At 42.0% G+C, this 15,825-nt stretch overlaps 1 protein-coding gene and 1 non-coding gene across 2 annotated transcripts; both read right to left on the reverse strand.

Annotated features, from left to right (window-relative positions):
* Positions 1–7,538: 7,538 nt before the first annotated feature.
* mak16 (MAK16 homolog (S. cerevisiae)) lies at positions 7,539–13,697 on the reverse strand. The gene is made up of 10 exons (XM_072681145.1): positions 13,526–13,697; positions 13,227–13,276; positions 12,986–13,095; positions 12,397–12,461; positions 11,226–11,377; positions 10,976–11,030; positions 10,765–10,839; positions 10,102–10,212; positions 9,257–9,322; positions 7,539–8,941 (listed from the first exon to the last, which is right to left on the reverse strand). Exons 1-10 carry the CDS (start codon positions 13,538–13,540, stop codon positions 8,720–8,722), a joined length of 921 nt encoding a protein of 306 aa, XP_072537246.1. The 5' UTR covers positions 13,541–13,697; the 3' UTR covers positions 7,539–8,719.
* Positions 13,698–14,940: 1,243 nt separating this feature from the next.
* On the reverse strand, positions 14,941–15,036 carry LOC140557874 (small nucleolar RNA U13). The gene has a single exon (XR_011979866.1). It is a non-coding gene; the product is annotated as a small nucleolar RNA U13 (small nucleolar RNA).
* Between the last annotated feature and the right edge of the window lie 789 nt (positions 15,037–15,825).

Below are 15,825 nucleotides of genomic sequence, written 5' to 3' on the forward strand. Positions count from 1 at the left end.
GTGCATCAGTTCCATTACGGCGCCACAGGCGCCGTAATGGAACTGATGCACCATTTAAGGTGGAACGGACAATTCGAGCAGGAAGCCAGCTTGACCAACTTATGTACAATGTAAACTTACCAGCCCCTCTTTTAACCTCTCCAACACCTTCCCAAGCTCACGCCGGACAGTTCTGGTCGACACCGGGTCACAGCGGTTCTGATTCAGTTCTGAGGTGATGTCGAAGGTGGTCGCTTTTTTGGTGGCTTTGTTTTTGTGCTTCTCGGCAACGATCCTAATTAGTGCCTGCCTCTCCGAGTCGGTCAGCTTCGACTTGCGGCCGCAGTTGCTCTTCGCCGAGGCGGTCTGGCCGTACTTGGCATACGCTGTCAGGACTTTGGACACCGTCCCCCTCGATACATTCAGTAACTCGGCGGTTTTGGTAACAGATGCCCCCGCCATTCGGGCTCCGACTATCAGCCCCCTCTCGAACTCCGTTAGCTGCTTCATGTTGCCAATATGGTTCTTCGTGTGTTTTCGCAGCCGCTGCTTCTACTGGCCGGCAGTCCGGCAGCGCTCTGCTGCCCCTACCGGCCAGCAGTGGTAACGCTTAAAGGGCGACCCCTTCTAATGAAGCTGTGAAGCTGCACCCATTGCTGAGACAGAGGTGCAAATGCACACACACAAATACACAGGTTGTCTAGTCCCGGCGTGGGCTAGAGTGGTATAAAGCCCCCCCCCCAGCATGATCCTATGAATGGAGGTGTCCCAATACTTTTGTCCATTTAGTGTTTTTAGTTTTTAGGGGAGCAGTGGTGGCTCAGCGGTTAGAGCTCCGGGCTATTGATGACAAGGTCGGCAAGCTGCCACTGTTGGGCCCTTGAGCAAGGCCCTTTACCCTCTCTGCTCCCTGTGTGTTTTCGCAGACGCTGCTTCTACTGGCCGGCAGTGGTAACGCTTAAAGGGCGACCCCTTCTAATGAAGCTGTGAAGCTGCACCCATTGCTGAGACAGAGGTGCAAATGCACACACACACACAAATACACAGCTTGTCTAGTCCCGGTTAAGAAGCACTGCCGATAAAATAGGACTGAGCCTATAGGCAGCATGCCTAATAATACCAGGCGTGGAGCTGGAGTGGTATAAAGCCCCCCAGCATAATCCTGTAAATCCTGCTGAATGCAAGCATTTGAAGGTGGAGGTGTCTCAATACGTTTGTCCATTTAGTGTTTTTAGTGGGGGGCAGCGGTGGCTCAGCGGTTAGAGCCCTAGGCTATTGATGACAGGGTCTGCAAGCTGCCACTGTTGGGCCCTTGAGCAAGGCCCTGTCTATACGGTTGTCTTGTCTTGTCTCATACATAAACACCGAACAGCCACAATATTAAAACCACTGGCAGGTAGAAAGTGAATGACATTGCTTACTTGGTTACAACGGTACCTGTCAATAGGTGGAGACAGTGAGTCAGTTCTTGAAGGTGATGGTGGTGAAGAAGCAGGAAAAATGGACAAGCATAAGAATCTGAGACACTTTGACAAGAACCAGACTGTGATGTTCTAGACGTTGACTGGGTCAGAACATCCCTAAAACATCAGGCAGGTCTTGTGGGGTGTTCTTGGTATGCAGTGGATAGTAGCTACAAAAAGTGCTCCAAGGGAGGACGACCCGTGAACCTGCGAGAGGGTCATGAACACCCAAGGCTGGCTTATTGATGCTCATGGAGGCCCGGCCCACCTCACAACTTACAGGACCTTAAAGGATCAGCTGCTAACGTCTGGGAGACAGATACCATAGGACACCTTCAGAGGTCTTGTGGAGTCCATGCCTCAATGTGCAGGAGTACTTTAGTATAACGAGTCTTTTCCATTTGAAACAATGGAGGAAACATCAAGAAACCCTTTTCTTGTAAAAAGGGTTCCTCCACAGTGTTAAACTGAAGAACCTCCAGAACCTGTGTATACAGTGTCCTTTCAGAATCCTGTAAACTGATCCAACGGATTAGTTCTCGCATTACAGTATAAATGATGTACTGAAATTTGGTTACGCAATATTTTATTTAATCTCAGCTCAAAATGATCAGTCTGATGATACAAAATGATACAAGAGGTCCCAGATCACTGAGCATTTTATTAAAAAAAAAATTAAAAAAAGACAAAAACACACACAATCATCACCAGCACTATTATAACACTTCTACCTGAACAGCTTCACCAACCAACAGAAAAGCAGAGCCGGACATTTAAGACCCTCCTCCAACTTTGCGTGATCCGCTGTGTTCCTCACTGGATCCCTCGTCTTCATCTTCATCCTCGTCTTCATGGATCGTTTGGATGTTGAGATCCTGTGAAAAGAGGGGTCATTTATCTTACCGTGCTTTAAAGACTGATGATGAGCTCTGTTCTGATTGGCCGTGCACTCGGAACGTGGAGGCGAGAGTCGCAGGTCAGAGCCGTGGGCGTTTTTAAGAGCTTGCCTGGCATATGGAAAAGACAGCGGGTGTGTAGAGGTGGGCGTGTTGACAGGAAGAGAGTGTGCTGAGAGTACACGTCATTTCCTCTCTCATTTCTGTCAGTGTGTCTATACGTCTAAACTAGTGTAGAAAGCTCCTTCTCCTAGGGTGCGTCCCAAGTGCATGCTAATTATTAACACTATCTAGTTTTGGAGTATGTATTAGTATATAGTATATAACCTGTACTATTAGTGATGATAGTATGGAATTGGGACGCAGCCCTACATTTGCTTGAAACTGAATGGGTGGGCGGGGCTAAACTGTGGTAAGCTGAACAGACGGTGGTACATGTAAGCAAGTTGCTTGTGTCAAATTAAACCATGTCCCAATTCTCATCCTAAACTCCCAAAATCCCCCTGCTTGAAGGGTACATTCTGACGTCCAATCCTTTTTATATCTTTTCAATTTGCTGTGTCCAGAATTGTGGCACTTGTATCTAGTATGTGTGTGTTATATGCTCATAGCTAAGTAATCTAATGTCGTAACTTTCCAAGTAGGTTTAGCTCTGAAAAAGGCTGCTTAAAACAGGCCTGCTTTCATATATAAACTGCTGGGGAGAACGGTGTGGTTTACGATGTCTGTCGCAGGCATGAGTCTTTCACAGGACCTCAATACCAGACCAGGCAAAATGACCGTATTCACCATTCGTGTCAGACACAGAAGGTATTTGGCCTCTGGGACTCAACAGTGGCAGTTTGAGGAGCCCGGGTATCGAACCCACAGCCCTGTCCCACTGCCCCAGGAGTGCAGCTTCTGAATGACAGCCAATCAGATCAGAGATCCTACAGTAGCAACAGCAGCCTGTTTAACCCCACTGTAAAATGCTGAATAAGGGGTTTGGTAATGAAAGCCACACACGTGGCTTAAACAGACAGAGGGTTGAAATGCACCAGCCTTCACCTCATCATCCAGATCTTCATCCTCATCATCATCTTCAGCCTGTTTCTCCAGAGCCAGAGCCTTCTCCAGGGCTTGGATGGGGCTGGAGCCGATGCTGCTGAGGTCTCCACACTGAACCCCAACGAGACACACAAAACAAGAGCACTCTCACAGTCAGGGGCAGCACAGGCGAAAGCAGAGAGCTGCAGGACCCGCGGTGGAGGTGGGGTCTGGGTGGAGGATGGGACTTACAGCGGTCTGTGTGGGGGGCTTCTTGCTCCTGTGCGGCTTCTTCTTCACCAGCGTCACCAGCGCAGACTGGCCGTGTTTGGAATACGCCGCCATGACTTTCGACACGGTTTCCTTCGACACATTGAGCAGCTCTGCGGTTTTCGCCACCGAAGCCCCTGAACTTAAAGCCCCGACTATCTGGCCTCGTTCAAACGCTGTTAGTTTCTCCATGTTGAGAAAACCGACTGCTTCGTTTTCGTCCTCCACGTTCAAGCAGCCTGGCGGCGCATTGCTGCCCCCTAGCGGCACAAGCACAGAGGCTGGACAAAATAACGGAAACACTCTTCTCATTCACAGTAGTTTGGGCATCCCTGGTAAAAATTACAAGATAATACAGTATGTTCAGGCCACGAGGTATTATTGAGCATATAAAACAATTCGAGGCCACGTGATGATATTTTTGCCAATATAAATGGCATGGAATAATATATAACTACAAAGATAATATATTCTCTATAATATATAATAAATATATAATCTATAATATAATAAATACTCTATAATATAGAGTAGATAATATATTCATTTATTAAACCCACAAGATAACAGAAAAGATGAGATTTTTTTTTTGCAGACACACGATAATAACTCATCTCATGCCCACGTCTTATTAAAAAACAACCCTGTTATATTGCTGCCCCCTAGCGGCACAAGCACAGAGGCTGGACAAAATAACGGAAACACTCTTCTCATTCACAATAGTTTGGGCATCCCTGATAAAAAATACAAGATAATACAGTATGATCAGGCCACAAGGTATTATTGAGCATATAAAAATAAAAAAATTCGAGGCCACGTGATGATATTTTTGCAGGGGATAATTTTTTTTTTGTCTTGTGTGAGTGGTAGTGTGGCCGAGTGGTCTAAAGCACTGGATTAAGGCTCCAGTCTATACGGGGGCGTGGGTTCAAATCCCACCGCTGCCAAAAAAGCAGTTTTGTGGTTGGTATGGTGCAACAGATAACACTTCTACCTGCCAGTAAGCTACTACACCATGTGGGAGACTGGGGTTCGATTCCCAGTCTGGGTGACTATGCTGCACTACACCAATAAGAGTCCTTGGGCAAGACTCCTAACACTACACTGACCCACCTCTGTAATATGAGCAACCTTGTAAGTCGCTCTGGATAAGAGCGTCAGATAAATGCCATAAATGTAAATATAGAGTCCATAAATTATCCCATGCAAAAATATCATCACGTGGCCTCAAATTTTTTTATTTTTATATGCTCATTAATACCTCGTGGCCTGAATATAGAGTCCATAAAATAATATAATGAGGAGGGGATAAAAAGTAGACGTTTCTTGAGCAACTATGGAGGAACCTTTTAAGGAGCTTTGAGGAACATTCAACCCTAGGAACCTCTAAAGGCCCCTCAAGAAATGTATACAGTGTCCTTTCACAGTAACCTGAAAATGATCCAACGGATTAGTTCTCGCATTACAGTATAAATGATGTACTGAAATTTGGTTACGCAATATTTTATTTAATCTCAGCTCAAAATGATCAGTCTGATGATACAAAATGATACAAGAGGTCCCAGATCACTGAGCATTTTATTAAAAAAAAAATAAAAAAAGACAAAAACACACACAATCATCACCAGCACTATTATAACACTTCTACCTGAACAGCTTCACCAACCAACAGAAAAGCAGAACCGGACATTTAAGACCCTCCTCCAACTTTGCGTGATCCGCTGTGTTCCTCACTGGATCCCTCGTCTTCATCTTCATCCTCGTCTTCATGGATCGTTTGGATGTTGAGATCCTGTGAAAAGAGGGGTCATTTATCTTACCGTGCTTTAAAGACTGATGATGAGCTCTGTTCTGATTGGCCGTGCACTCGGAACGTGGAGGCGAGAGTCGCAGGTCAGAGCCGTGGGCGTTTTTAAGAGCTTGCCTGGCATATGGAAAAGACAGCGGGTGTGTAGAGGTGGGCGTGTTGACAGGAAGAGAGTGTGCTGAGAGTACATGTCATTTCCTCTCTCATTTCTGTCAGTGTGTCTATACGTCTAAACTAGTGTAGAAAGCTCCTCCTATTTAATAAACAAATATGAAATATTTAATTATAGATATTCTAATTATGGTCACTGCTTAAAGTATTCGTCTTTTTGCCTCATTTTGTTACTGACAGCATTTTAGGCCAATAGGAGTAACCTTCTGGCACGCCCACTCCATAGCCTACATCACCTTTTGACACTCCCACAGCTCCAGTCTGCAGAGACTTAGGGTGCGTCCCAATAGCATTGTAATTACTAAGAAGAACTAGTTTTGGAGTATGTATTAGCATATAGTATATACCCTATAGCTTTAGTGATTCGTGTGTAGTATGCAATTAGAGCGCAGCCATTTATCTGCTTGGAACTGAAGCACGCCAGAGAAGTGCAGGGCGGGTGGGCAGGGCTAAACTGTGGTAAGCTGAACAGATGGTGGTATGTTAGCAAGTTGGGATTGTGATGTTAAATCAATGTTGCAAGTGTAACGATTTCATCACTAGATGTAGTGACTTTTAAGACCCCTTCAGCAAGTTATTCTCAAATAAGCTAGTTTAGCAACTTTTTGTACAATTCCTAGCTGGCCCTGTCCCAATTGTCCCTGTCTCTTTGTAGGGTACATTTCCTTTTTCTATGTTTATATACACACATATATATATATATATATATATATATATATATATATATATACACACACACATTACATATATATAATATATAATGTGTATATATATAATATATGTGTATATATATATATATAATATATAATGTGTATATATATAATATATAATGTGTATATATATATATATAATGCCTTTAACCTATCTAAAACACACACAGTGACAGTGAGCACACATGCCTGGAGATTGGGCAGCCAGGGCCTTGCTCAAGGGCCCAACAGTGGCAGTTTGAGGAGCCCGGGTATCGAACCCACAACCCTGTCCCACTGCCCCAGGAGTGCAGCTTCTGAATGACAGCCAATCAGATCAGAGATCCTACAGTAGCAACAGCAGCCTGTTTAACCCCACTGTAAAATGCTGAATAAGGGGTTTGGTAATGAAAGCCACACACGTGGCTTAAACAGACAGAGGGTTGAAATGCACCAGCCTTCACCTCATCATCCAGATCTTCATCCTCATCATCATCTTCAGCCTGTTTCTCCAGAGCCAGAGCCTTCTCCAGGGCTTGGATGGGGCTGGAGCCGATGCTGCTGAGGTCTCCACACTGAACCCCAACGAGACACACAAAACAAGAGCACTCTCACAGTCAGGGGCAGCACAGGCGAAAGCAGAGAGCTGCAGGACCCGCGGTGGAGGTGGGGTCTGGGTGGAGGATGGGACTTACAGCGGTCTGTGTGGGGGGCTTCTTGCTCCTGTGCGGCTTCTTCTTCACCAGCGTCACCAGCGCAGACTGGCCGTGTTTGGAATACGCCGCCATGACTTTCGACACGGTTTCCTTCGACACATTGAGCAGCTCTGCGGTTTTCGCCACCGAAGCCCCTGAACTTAAAGCCCCGACTATCTGGCCTCGTTCAAACGCTGTTAGTTTCTCCATGTTGAGAAAACCGACTGCTTCGTTTTCGTCCTCCACGTTCAAGCAGCCTGGCGGCGCATTGCTGCCCCCTAGCGGCACAAGCACAGAGGCTGGACAAAATAACGGAAACACTCTTCTCATTCACAGTAGTTTGGGCATCCCTGGTAAAAATTACAAGATAATACAGTATGTTCAGGCCACGAGGTATTATTGAGCATATAAAACAATTCGAGGCCACGTGATGATATTTTTGCCAATATAAATGGCATGGAATAATATATAGCTACAAAGATAATATATTCTCTATAATATAATAAATATATAATCTATAATATAATAAACACTCTATAATATAGAGTAGATAATATATTCATTTATTAAACCCACAAGATAACAGAAAAGATGAGATTCTTTTTGCAGACACACGATAATAACTCATCTCATGCCCACGTCTTATTAAAAAACAACCCTGTTACCACCTTAGCTGCAAAATAAGGTCCTATATATTTTATTTTATTTTTTTATTTTTATATTTTTTTAATAAAAACAGCAAGTCACAAATTCTTCCTCCACCAACACAATATTGCCACTCAAATTGAGCTAGGACAGTACATGTATGTTTGTAGTCACTGTCCAATGAAAAACATGCATCTTCCAAAAAGGCTTTGAATGGAAGTCAATGAAAAATAGGACTTTAGAGCATTTCTATTGGCCCGTTCATCCAGAATTACCGCCAAGGTTCAAACTATGGTGGAAACTAAAAAAAACAGACAATATTGGAAATATATGTTTTTATCGGACAGCAGCGATATACATGTCTGTTAATGCAGTCGGTTTTATGAGCTTATGATGAGAGGAACAAAAAGGCTAATCCATGTGTACTGTGTAATAACTGCATTTTACAGCTTGCTTGATTAAGACAGCGATGGCACTGGAAGTGTATTCCAGTTGTAGCAGTTTTACTGAATACGGACAGACTGATAGGTTCACACAGAGTTTGCATTTTCATGTGATGCATTTTTTTAAGTAAAGTAATTTTGCAAAATTATAATCTCCAGTTTAGAAAGCCTTCCTATGTGAAAACTATATGATAAAACTCCCACACCCTGCTCCAGCCAATATAACCACACTGTGTCTCATAGGTCACAACTTACAGAACATTTATAAGCACTAATAAATGTTACTAAGACATTATAGGTCATTAAAAACAGATCATCAGATTTGTGGGGGAAGTTGAATTTACTGCTTTACAGTAGCCATAGTTATAGCAGTTGACTTTCATCAGCTTTACTGATCAAAATACAAAGATCCCACCTATGCTCAACTGCAGCATAGGCACAGAGAAAGCTGTCCATTCGGAAAACCCCCCAGGTACCTCCTGACAGAGATCTCCTGGTTATCAGGGCATACATGAATGTCGACTGGCTGTCAGTGAACGTGCAGCGACTGCATGGACTGCAGAGTTCACCCAAAGTCTGTGAACAGCTGGGGAGGTCCCAGCACGTTGGCGGTGTCGATGTTCTTGCTTTAGTTTCTACGAGGCTTTGCTCTTGGAGGCTGGCTCGGTCTCCTGCTCGTACTCGATCTCCACATAAGCTCGTTTCTTCCTCACTGGTCCTTTGAGCGGGGCTTTTCCTTTAGACTTGGCGGGTGGCTTTTTCTCCTCTTCTATTTCTTCCTCCATCTCTTCCTCCGATTCCTCCTCTTCCTCGCTATCTTCATCTTCCTCATCACTGGCCTGGAGGTTGTTCATGTCCTGTAAAAACAGGGTCCAGTTCATTTAGAGGGCTCCAGACCATTTTACACAGTAATCGGCTTCACAGTAGCTATACTGCAGTAGACTGCAATATGCAAATGAGGCCCATTGCATGGTTTACTGTGTACTAGTGGCAGGTTGTGTATGTGGTATAACAGTCATATGAATTTACAGGCCATAAAAAATATATATATTCTATTTGTTAAATAGGACATCCAGGACCCCTCTATGGGTCATTTGGAAGCAGCAGTCTGGGCTAATTACACTGATTACAGATTGAGATATATACTATGTGTAAAAGTTCGAAGGACTTACCTCGAAATCACTGAGGTCGCTTTCTTCAAACTCATCAGCTGCAACAAATTCTCTCTTCCCGGCCTCCTGCAAGCACACAGTAATTCAGCAGGCTGACATCAAAGTCACATTGAGCCCAAATCCCCCAAAAAGTATTGGGACACCTCCACATTACTATACGTACCGGAGCTTTTATGTCATCTCATTCTAACACCATAGGCATTATTAATATGGAGCTGGTCCCTCTTTGCTCTAAGCTCTACCAGCAGCAGCAGCAGGTCTGGAGCTCTGCTGCAGTTACTGAGTCAGTTGGAGGCTTTTCTGCACTCTGCTCTGAGCTCAGCACTCGGCCCTGACCCCGCTCTGTACGTTTACGTGGTCTGACAGACACTCGGTGGCTGAGCTGCTCTCTGTGAGCTGTTCCTCCTAAACTCTTCCACTGTTCAATAATAACACCACTCACAGCTGATCGTGGAAGATCTAGGAGGGAAGGTCTAAATTTCACATGCTGACGACTTCTTGTTGGTGCAGCGGTGTCTCCTATTACATACAGAACCACGCTGGAGTTCAGTGAGCTCTGTAGAACCTCCCGTTCTTTCACTGATGTGACATAATGAAAACACCTGAATTCACTGATTAAGAGGTGTCCCAATACCTTATGTTCAGTAACTGACAGGTAATCTACTCCTACATAAACCCTTGCAGCACTGAAACTGTACTGGCTCTCTTGCACTGCGGTATATTGCTGTGTGAGTCTCACTGAGATTGTCTTCGCACTCTTTCGCACCCTTTTCCGCTTTGTAAGTGTTCAATTCATGCGTAACAGGGGCAATGAAGTTCGAGACTTTTGGACCAAAGCTGTTTACCTTATCCTCGTCCTCCTCGTCCTCCTCTTCGTCTTCTGTCTCACTCTCCTCGTCCTGCTTCTCCATAGCCTTATCGAAAGCGTGGATGGGGAAGTTGTAGATGTCTCCGTACTGAAAACAAGACGAGAACACAACGTTAATAGAGCTCTGCTCACAAAATATTAAATTTGATTCTTTAGGAAATGATTCACTATGTCTTGAGCGCTCAAATTTCACAATTTGTCAATTTATGAAGAAATTAATGTGATTCGAACAACTATCAACACATTTTTGAAGTCAAGATTCTTTTGGATTCAGATTTTTTTTAGATCAGATTCCTCCCGCCTAATTAGCCCTAGCTATTTTGCTAGTCGAACCAGTTGATTATGGAAATGAATAATTGATCACTCAGATAATAAATTATTAAAATTACCAAATAATTATGTAGCCATGCCAACTTTGGCTTTCAATCCATGGTCCACGTACGTACAGAACCGCTTCTAATTAGCGTAAGAACACGTGTGATGACATCAACGAATCGACTAGTAAATTAGTTGGCAACTAGACGATTTTTTAGTTGTTGAGTAGTTGTTGCCTCCCTAATAGAAGCGCACATGGCTATAGCACGTATTTTTTTATTTTAATTAACATAAAAGTAGCAGTGTGCTCTGTGGTCACACTTACCGTGCCCTGTTTTAACCTCTCCAGTAGCTCTTTCTCTATGGCGTTGTCCAGCTGAGCAGCAATAAGAGCTTTTTCCTGTAATGGAATAAATAAATAAGTAAATAAATAAATAAAGAGTTACTTTGTTCATTTACTAGACATGTCCATGTTTAATATAAAGAAGAAGATATGATGCACAGAAAACCATACAGCTTAATTATCCTTCACTCACCTCCCTCCTTTTTTCTCTCCTTTCTACTTTCCTGCTGAGTGGAACCAGTTTCCTCCTGCAAAGAAATGAAGAGATTAGTATTATGTCTATTTAAAAAAAACTCCCTCCAACTAATTCTCTTAGACAGAACTCCTACAGACAGAAATAGAAACTACAGAATTGAAGAATCTGCAAAACTAAAATGCAACAAATAAGTAAAAATTAAATTAAAAATGGAATAACAGAGGTGAACAGATGGGGATGTACTCACTGTCTCTTCAGCGTGAGTTTGCGGATGCGGATAAGGTACTGTGTGATCTTAGTGAAGCGCTGCTTACACTTGTGTCGAATGTAAAAAGGCCAATAGATCAGATTCTCATCTATTTCTTGCAGAGCCTTCTCATAGTTCTGACTCAGCCTCACCTGAAAGAAAGCAGCAGAGGTCATCAAAAGGGCGGCAACAGAAATTCATAAAATTCTTGTGCAAGCAGTGAGGTTCATTAATAGACTACAGCTGACAGAAACAAAGATGGTCAAAGTTTTTTTTCCCTTTAAAATCCAATTCAGGTTTTTCTGCACAATCTCAAATATCTATTATTACAAACATGCAATGACTAGTTTTTACCACCGGTATTCTGATATGTGTGTAAACAGGACTGTAAACGGAGTAGTCTATTATAGTTTAGCTGGGTTCTCCTGGTTAGGACCAAGCAAGGAGGGGAGAATAAAAATAAAAAAAACATATAAAAAATAAAAATATTCCATAAAAATCAAAATGCACAGGGATTCAGTCAAGATTCAAAGCGGGTAGATGTGAGCTACGTGATGTCAGTGTCCTGCATTTGACTTTTTCGGATGCCTTGGAATCGTATTGGGTTCATACTTCAATTGAACCGCACCAGAGTTCGTTTGTAAACGGACCCACCTTCTGAGACGGTCTCGGCCCACTTGAGTTCACTTACTCGAACAATCCGCACTAGCAGAGCAATCGCACCAGGTTTTCTATCAGTTGAACCAAAGCTGAGAAGTATAACCACACCTAGGTCTTGGACTAGTCTAACTGCAAACCAAAGATCTCACAGCAACCCAACAGGATCAGAAACATCAACTACAAACAATGAAGATCACTGACATCATATCAAATCATGGGACCATCACACAACCTTCAGAGAACCCTTTCACAGGAACTCTGAACCTAGAGGCCACTTTCCTGCTCAAACATACCCGATTAAACTAATCAGGGCCATGTTCCCTTAGTGTTAAGAACACATTAACGTGTAGAAAGAGCCTCCAACGTAATGCTCGCTCGCTCCACCATCCTTACTACACTGATGCTCTTGGGAAACTCAACCCATTTCATTGCTGAGTATAGACGGCAAGCAGTCACCAACCAATGCTGGCCCTCAGTTTCCCCACCATTGCCGTGTATGAAGGTGGCTTACCTTCTCCCACATGCGAGCTGGGAATGCCGCTCTTTCGATAACTTTCATGTAGAGGAAACACTGACCTAGAAAAACGTAGGGCATAGCATTAAAGATCTAGAAACTGAACATGATAACATTTGCCTATATACATTATATATTTTTGATTTAATAATAGCACAATAATAAAGCCTATAATCACAGCTGAGTAAACATTAACCAGACAGAATGCACACTTCCCCAAAGATAACCTACTGTATTAATAGTTTCTATATATTTTATATTATATTATATATCTATATATTATATATTAGTTATTTTTTTTCTATATATATTTTTTATATATTCTACTCCATTCAAACCATGTTAAATAGCATATACCACACTAAAGTGGGACGTCACAGGTAAAGCATGTACAATGATAATGGAAGATGTTATGAATAAAATGCCCAACACTTGCCTATAGCATGTCTGTAAATACATTTATAAGAAATATAATGACCCAAAAAGAAGCATCATGGTACACCAGCATGAGATGATCTATGACCCAGCACTGCATCTCAGAGCAATACTAACCATATCTAAGACCATGTGTGAAAGCTGGTAATACCTTTTTCTTCTCTTATGGTGGCATACTGACTGTTGGCCAGTGGGCACGACTGGCGATTGCAGAGTCCAGTGATGTTATACTCATTCCGGCAGAAATTACTGGTCTTTGTCCTTCACAGGTTGAGGAAAAATGCCAAAAGTCAGTACTACAAGAGACACTATACAGAAACCAGCATGGCATCATGTGCACAGTTGATTGCATCCACACTTGTGCCTGGAAATAGAAGTATGCTTATACTTACTTGACTTTATAGGAGCAGAACTGCTTATTACCTACAAGATCCCAGATCACCTGTAAAGAAACACAAAGGTTTACTTGAGGATTGGAGATCCTACAGCTAAATAAACAGAAGTGGCAAAGCAAGCGCTGACAGGCGCCACACAGCCACTGCGTCTATATAAACGCATGATAATAATCATATATAATATAATATATAGATATATTTATAAACAGAGTTTAAAGTTAATTAGTAAAAATAAACACGAATCACGCGGATAGATGCACTTCTGCAATGCGTTTAAGGCCACGCGCGCTACTTACATCGTCGTGCTGCATTCTGTCTCCTTCCTTAAACCGCTAAAGACGCTTTAATCGATATCGAGAGTCAAACCCAGTAAGATCTCCAAATAAACACAGACCTTTAACGTCCCTAAAACACTAACTTTGTTAAACCGGCAGCACACACACGTGTATCCGAGCCACCATCTTCGAGAACGAGTATTCTCGCGACACTTCGACAGTGAAGTCTCGCGATTTTTGCAGGAGTTCGCTTCTTAGCATTTAGCATATCAATTTGTTTTATTTTTATACGCTTAAAAAACGGCCTTAAAATGATACAACGATGACTTTTTAAAAAAAGGGCCATATTTATTTATCATATATAGAATTTATACTGTACAAATATCCAATAAATATTAAAGAATTCTCAAGATCTTAACGTCCAGATTTAACCGTAACCTGAAAACTCTTAACTATTTAAAGTCTGTACCATCAAAACAATTCTCAAAAATTAATTATTAAAATTAATACTTGAAACTGGAGTGTTTATATGACATTTATTTGACCAATTATATAAAAAAATAAAAATGAATAAAAAAAAAACACGTGACTTTTATTTTGTATAATATTTGATACATCAGGGATTTTATGATCGCAAATTTGTATAAACACAGAGTATTGTGTTTTCTTATTAACCTAATTAATTATCATTATCTTAAACAATATCATATTACCTTTATTTTTTAACATTTTTTAAGAAATTTAATCACATTTGTCACATTAATACAAACTAAGATTAGGCATTGTGTGCAACAAGAGAAATAATGTACTTAATAACAACTGTGAATAACCTAATTCCCATAAGACTGAAAGGGCAAGATGAAGCCTTCCCCCACCAGGTACAGTCTAATGCAGAGACACCAGGACTCTGCATGAGGGTGAACTCACTAGCTAACTATTAAAAACTTAAAAACTACGTTGCAATGCATAACCATAATGAATAAGGCCTATATACCCTATGGACACCATGTGCAGCATGTCAACCAAATAACTATTATTCAACAAAACACATTCTAATTCCAACCATAATTAGATTCATAATAATCCAACCCAGCAGATCCAGGCAGTTTATGTGTTGCACATAGCAAGAAAAGCCACACAGCTCAAAATTACCATAAATAAACCAACTACAATTTGTATGAACTGGAAATCAATCAAGAAAGAACGGCCCATACCAGATATAGTCTCAGACACCAGGACTCTGCATGAGGGTGAGCCCACTAGTTTTTAAACTAGTTTATTTCCTAATAAGACGTCCTAGTAAAACTACTTTGCAATGCATAACCATGATGAATAAGGCCTATATACCATATGGACACCATGTGCAGTATGACTAACAAGCCCACAAAAAACCAAACAAACAATATATTAATGAATCTTATTTTTTACTCAGTAACAGTCAGACGGTTTATGCGTTAAGCGCAACAAGAAAGGCCACGCATCTCACAAACACTGTGAATAAACCAATCATCATTTGTATGAACTGGAAAGATCATGAAAGAGCAGGCCTTCCCACAGCCGATACAGTCTCAGACACCAGGACTCTGCATGAGGGTGAGCTCACTAGTTTTTAAACTAGTTTATTAATTCATTATACTTATTCACTCATTCATTCAGTCATGCTGCTACACTCCTTTCATATATTGTTATGATATTACTGCTACCGTTTTTAATTTCACTACTTTCCCTTTTTATCTCTTCCCTTTTTATATTTGATTATATTATTTATTCAATATTGCTCTTCGGGTGTAACTGGGACCTTGAGATCACAATTTCGCTCCACCCTTATGTACTACATGTGATGCGAATGATAATACAGTCTCCAGTATCCTGTTCCTAAAGACACATCTTAAAAATGTGCTTTACTATGAATAAGGATTATATATAAGGTAAAGGTGCACGTATTTGTCACTGTACAGTGTGCACTGTACAGCGAAATGGGTCCTCCGCATTTAACCCATCTGTGGTAGTGAACACGCACTCACACACACTCTAGTGAGCTAGGGGCAGTGAGTACACACACACCCAGAGCGGTGGGCAGCCAACTCCAGCGCCCGGGGAGCAGAGAGAGTAAAGGGCCTTGCTCAAGGGCCCAACAGTGGCCCGGGAATCGAACCCACAACCCTGTTATCGATAACCCGGTGCTCTAACCGCTGAGCCACCACTGCCTCAATATCAAACGTACACAGCGTCATACAGTATTGTCTGAGGGGACTAATAAATACAATATCTGAACAATCATTTATCCATAGAGTTTAAAACAGTAGACATACTAAAATAAC

This window comes from Salminus brasiliensis, chromosome 6 (genome assembly GCF_030463535.1).
Source record: "Salminus brasiliensis chromosome 6, fSalBra1.hap2, whole genome shotgun sequence".
Classification (NCBI taxonomy): Eukaryota; Metazoa; Chordata; class Actinopteri; order Characiformes; family Bryconidae; genus Salminus; species Salminus brasiliensis.

Coding starts and splice junctions, on each gene's coding strand:
- mak16 (XM_072681145.1), bottom strand. Junction 10,840..10,975: donor GGAGAGAAAAAAGGAGGGAG/GTGAGTGAAGGA, acceptor ATTCCATTACAG/GAAAAAGCTCTTATTGCTGC. Junction 9,323..10,101: donor ACGAGGAGGACGAGGATAAG/GTAAACAGCTTT, acceptor GTGTGCTTGCAG/GAGGCCGGGAAGAGAGAATT.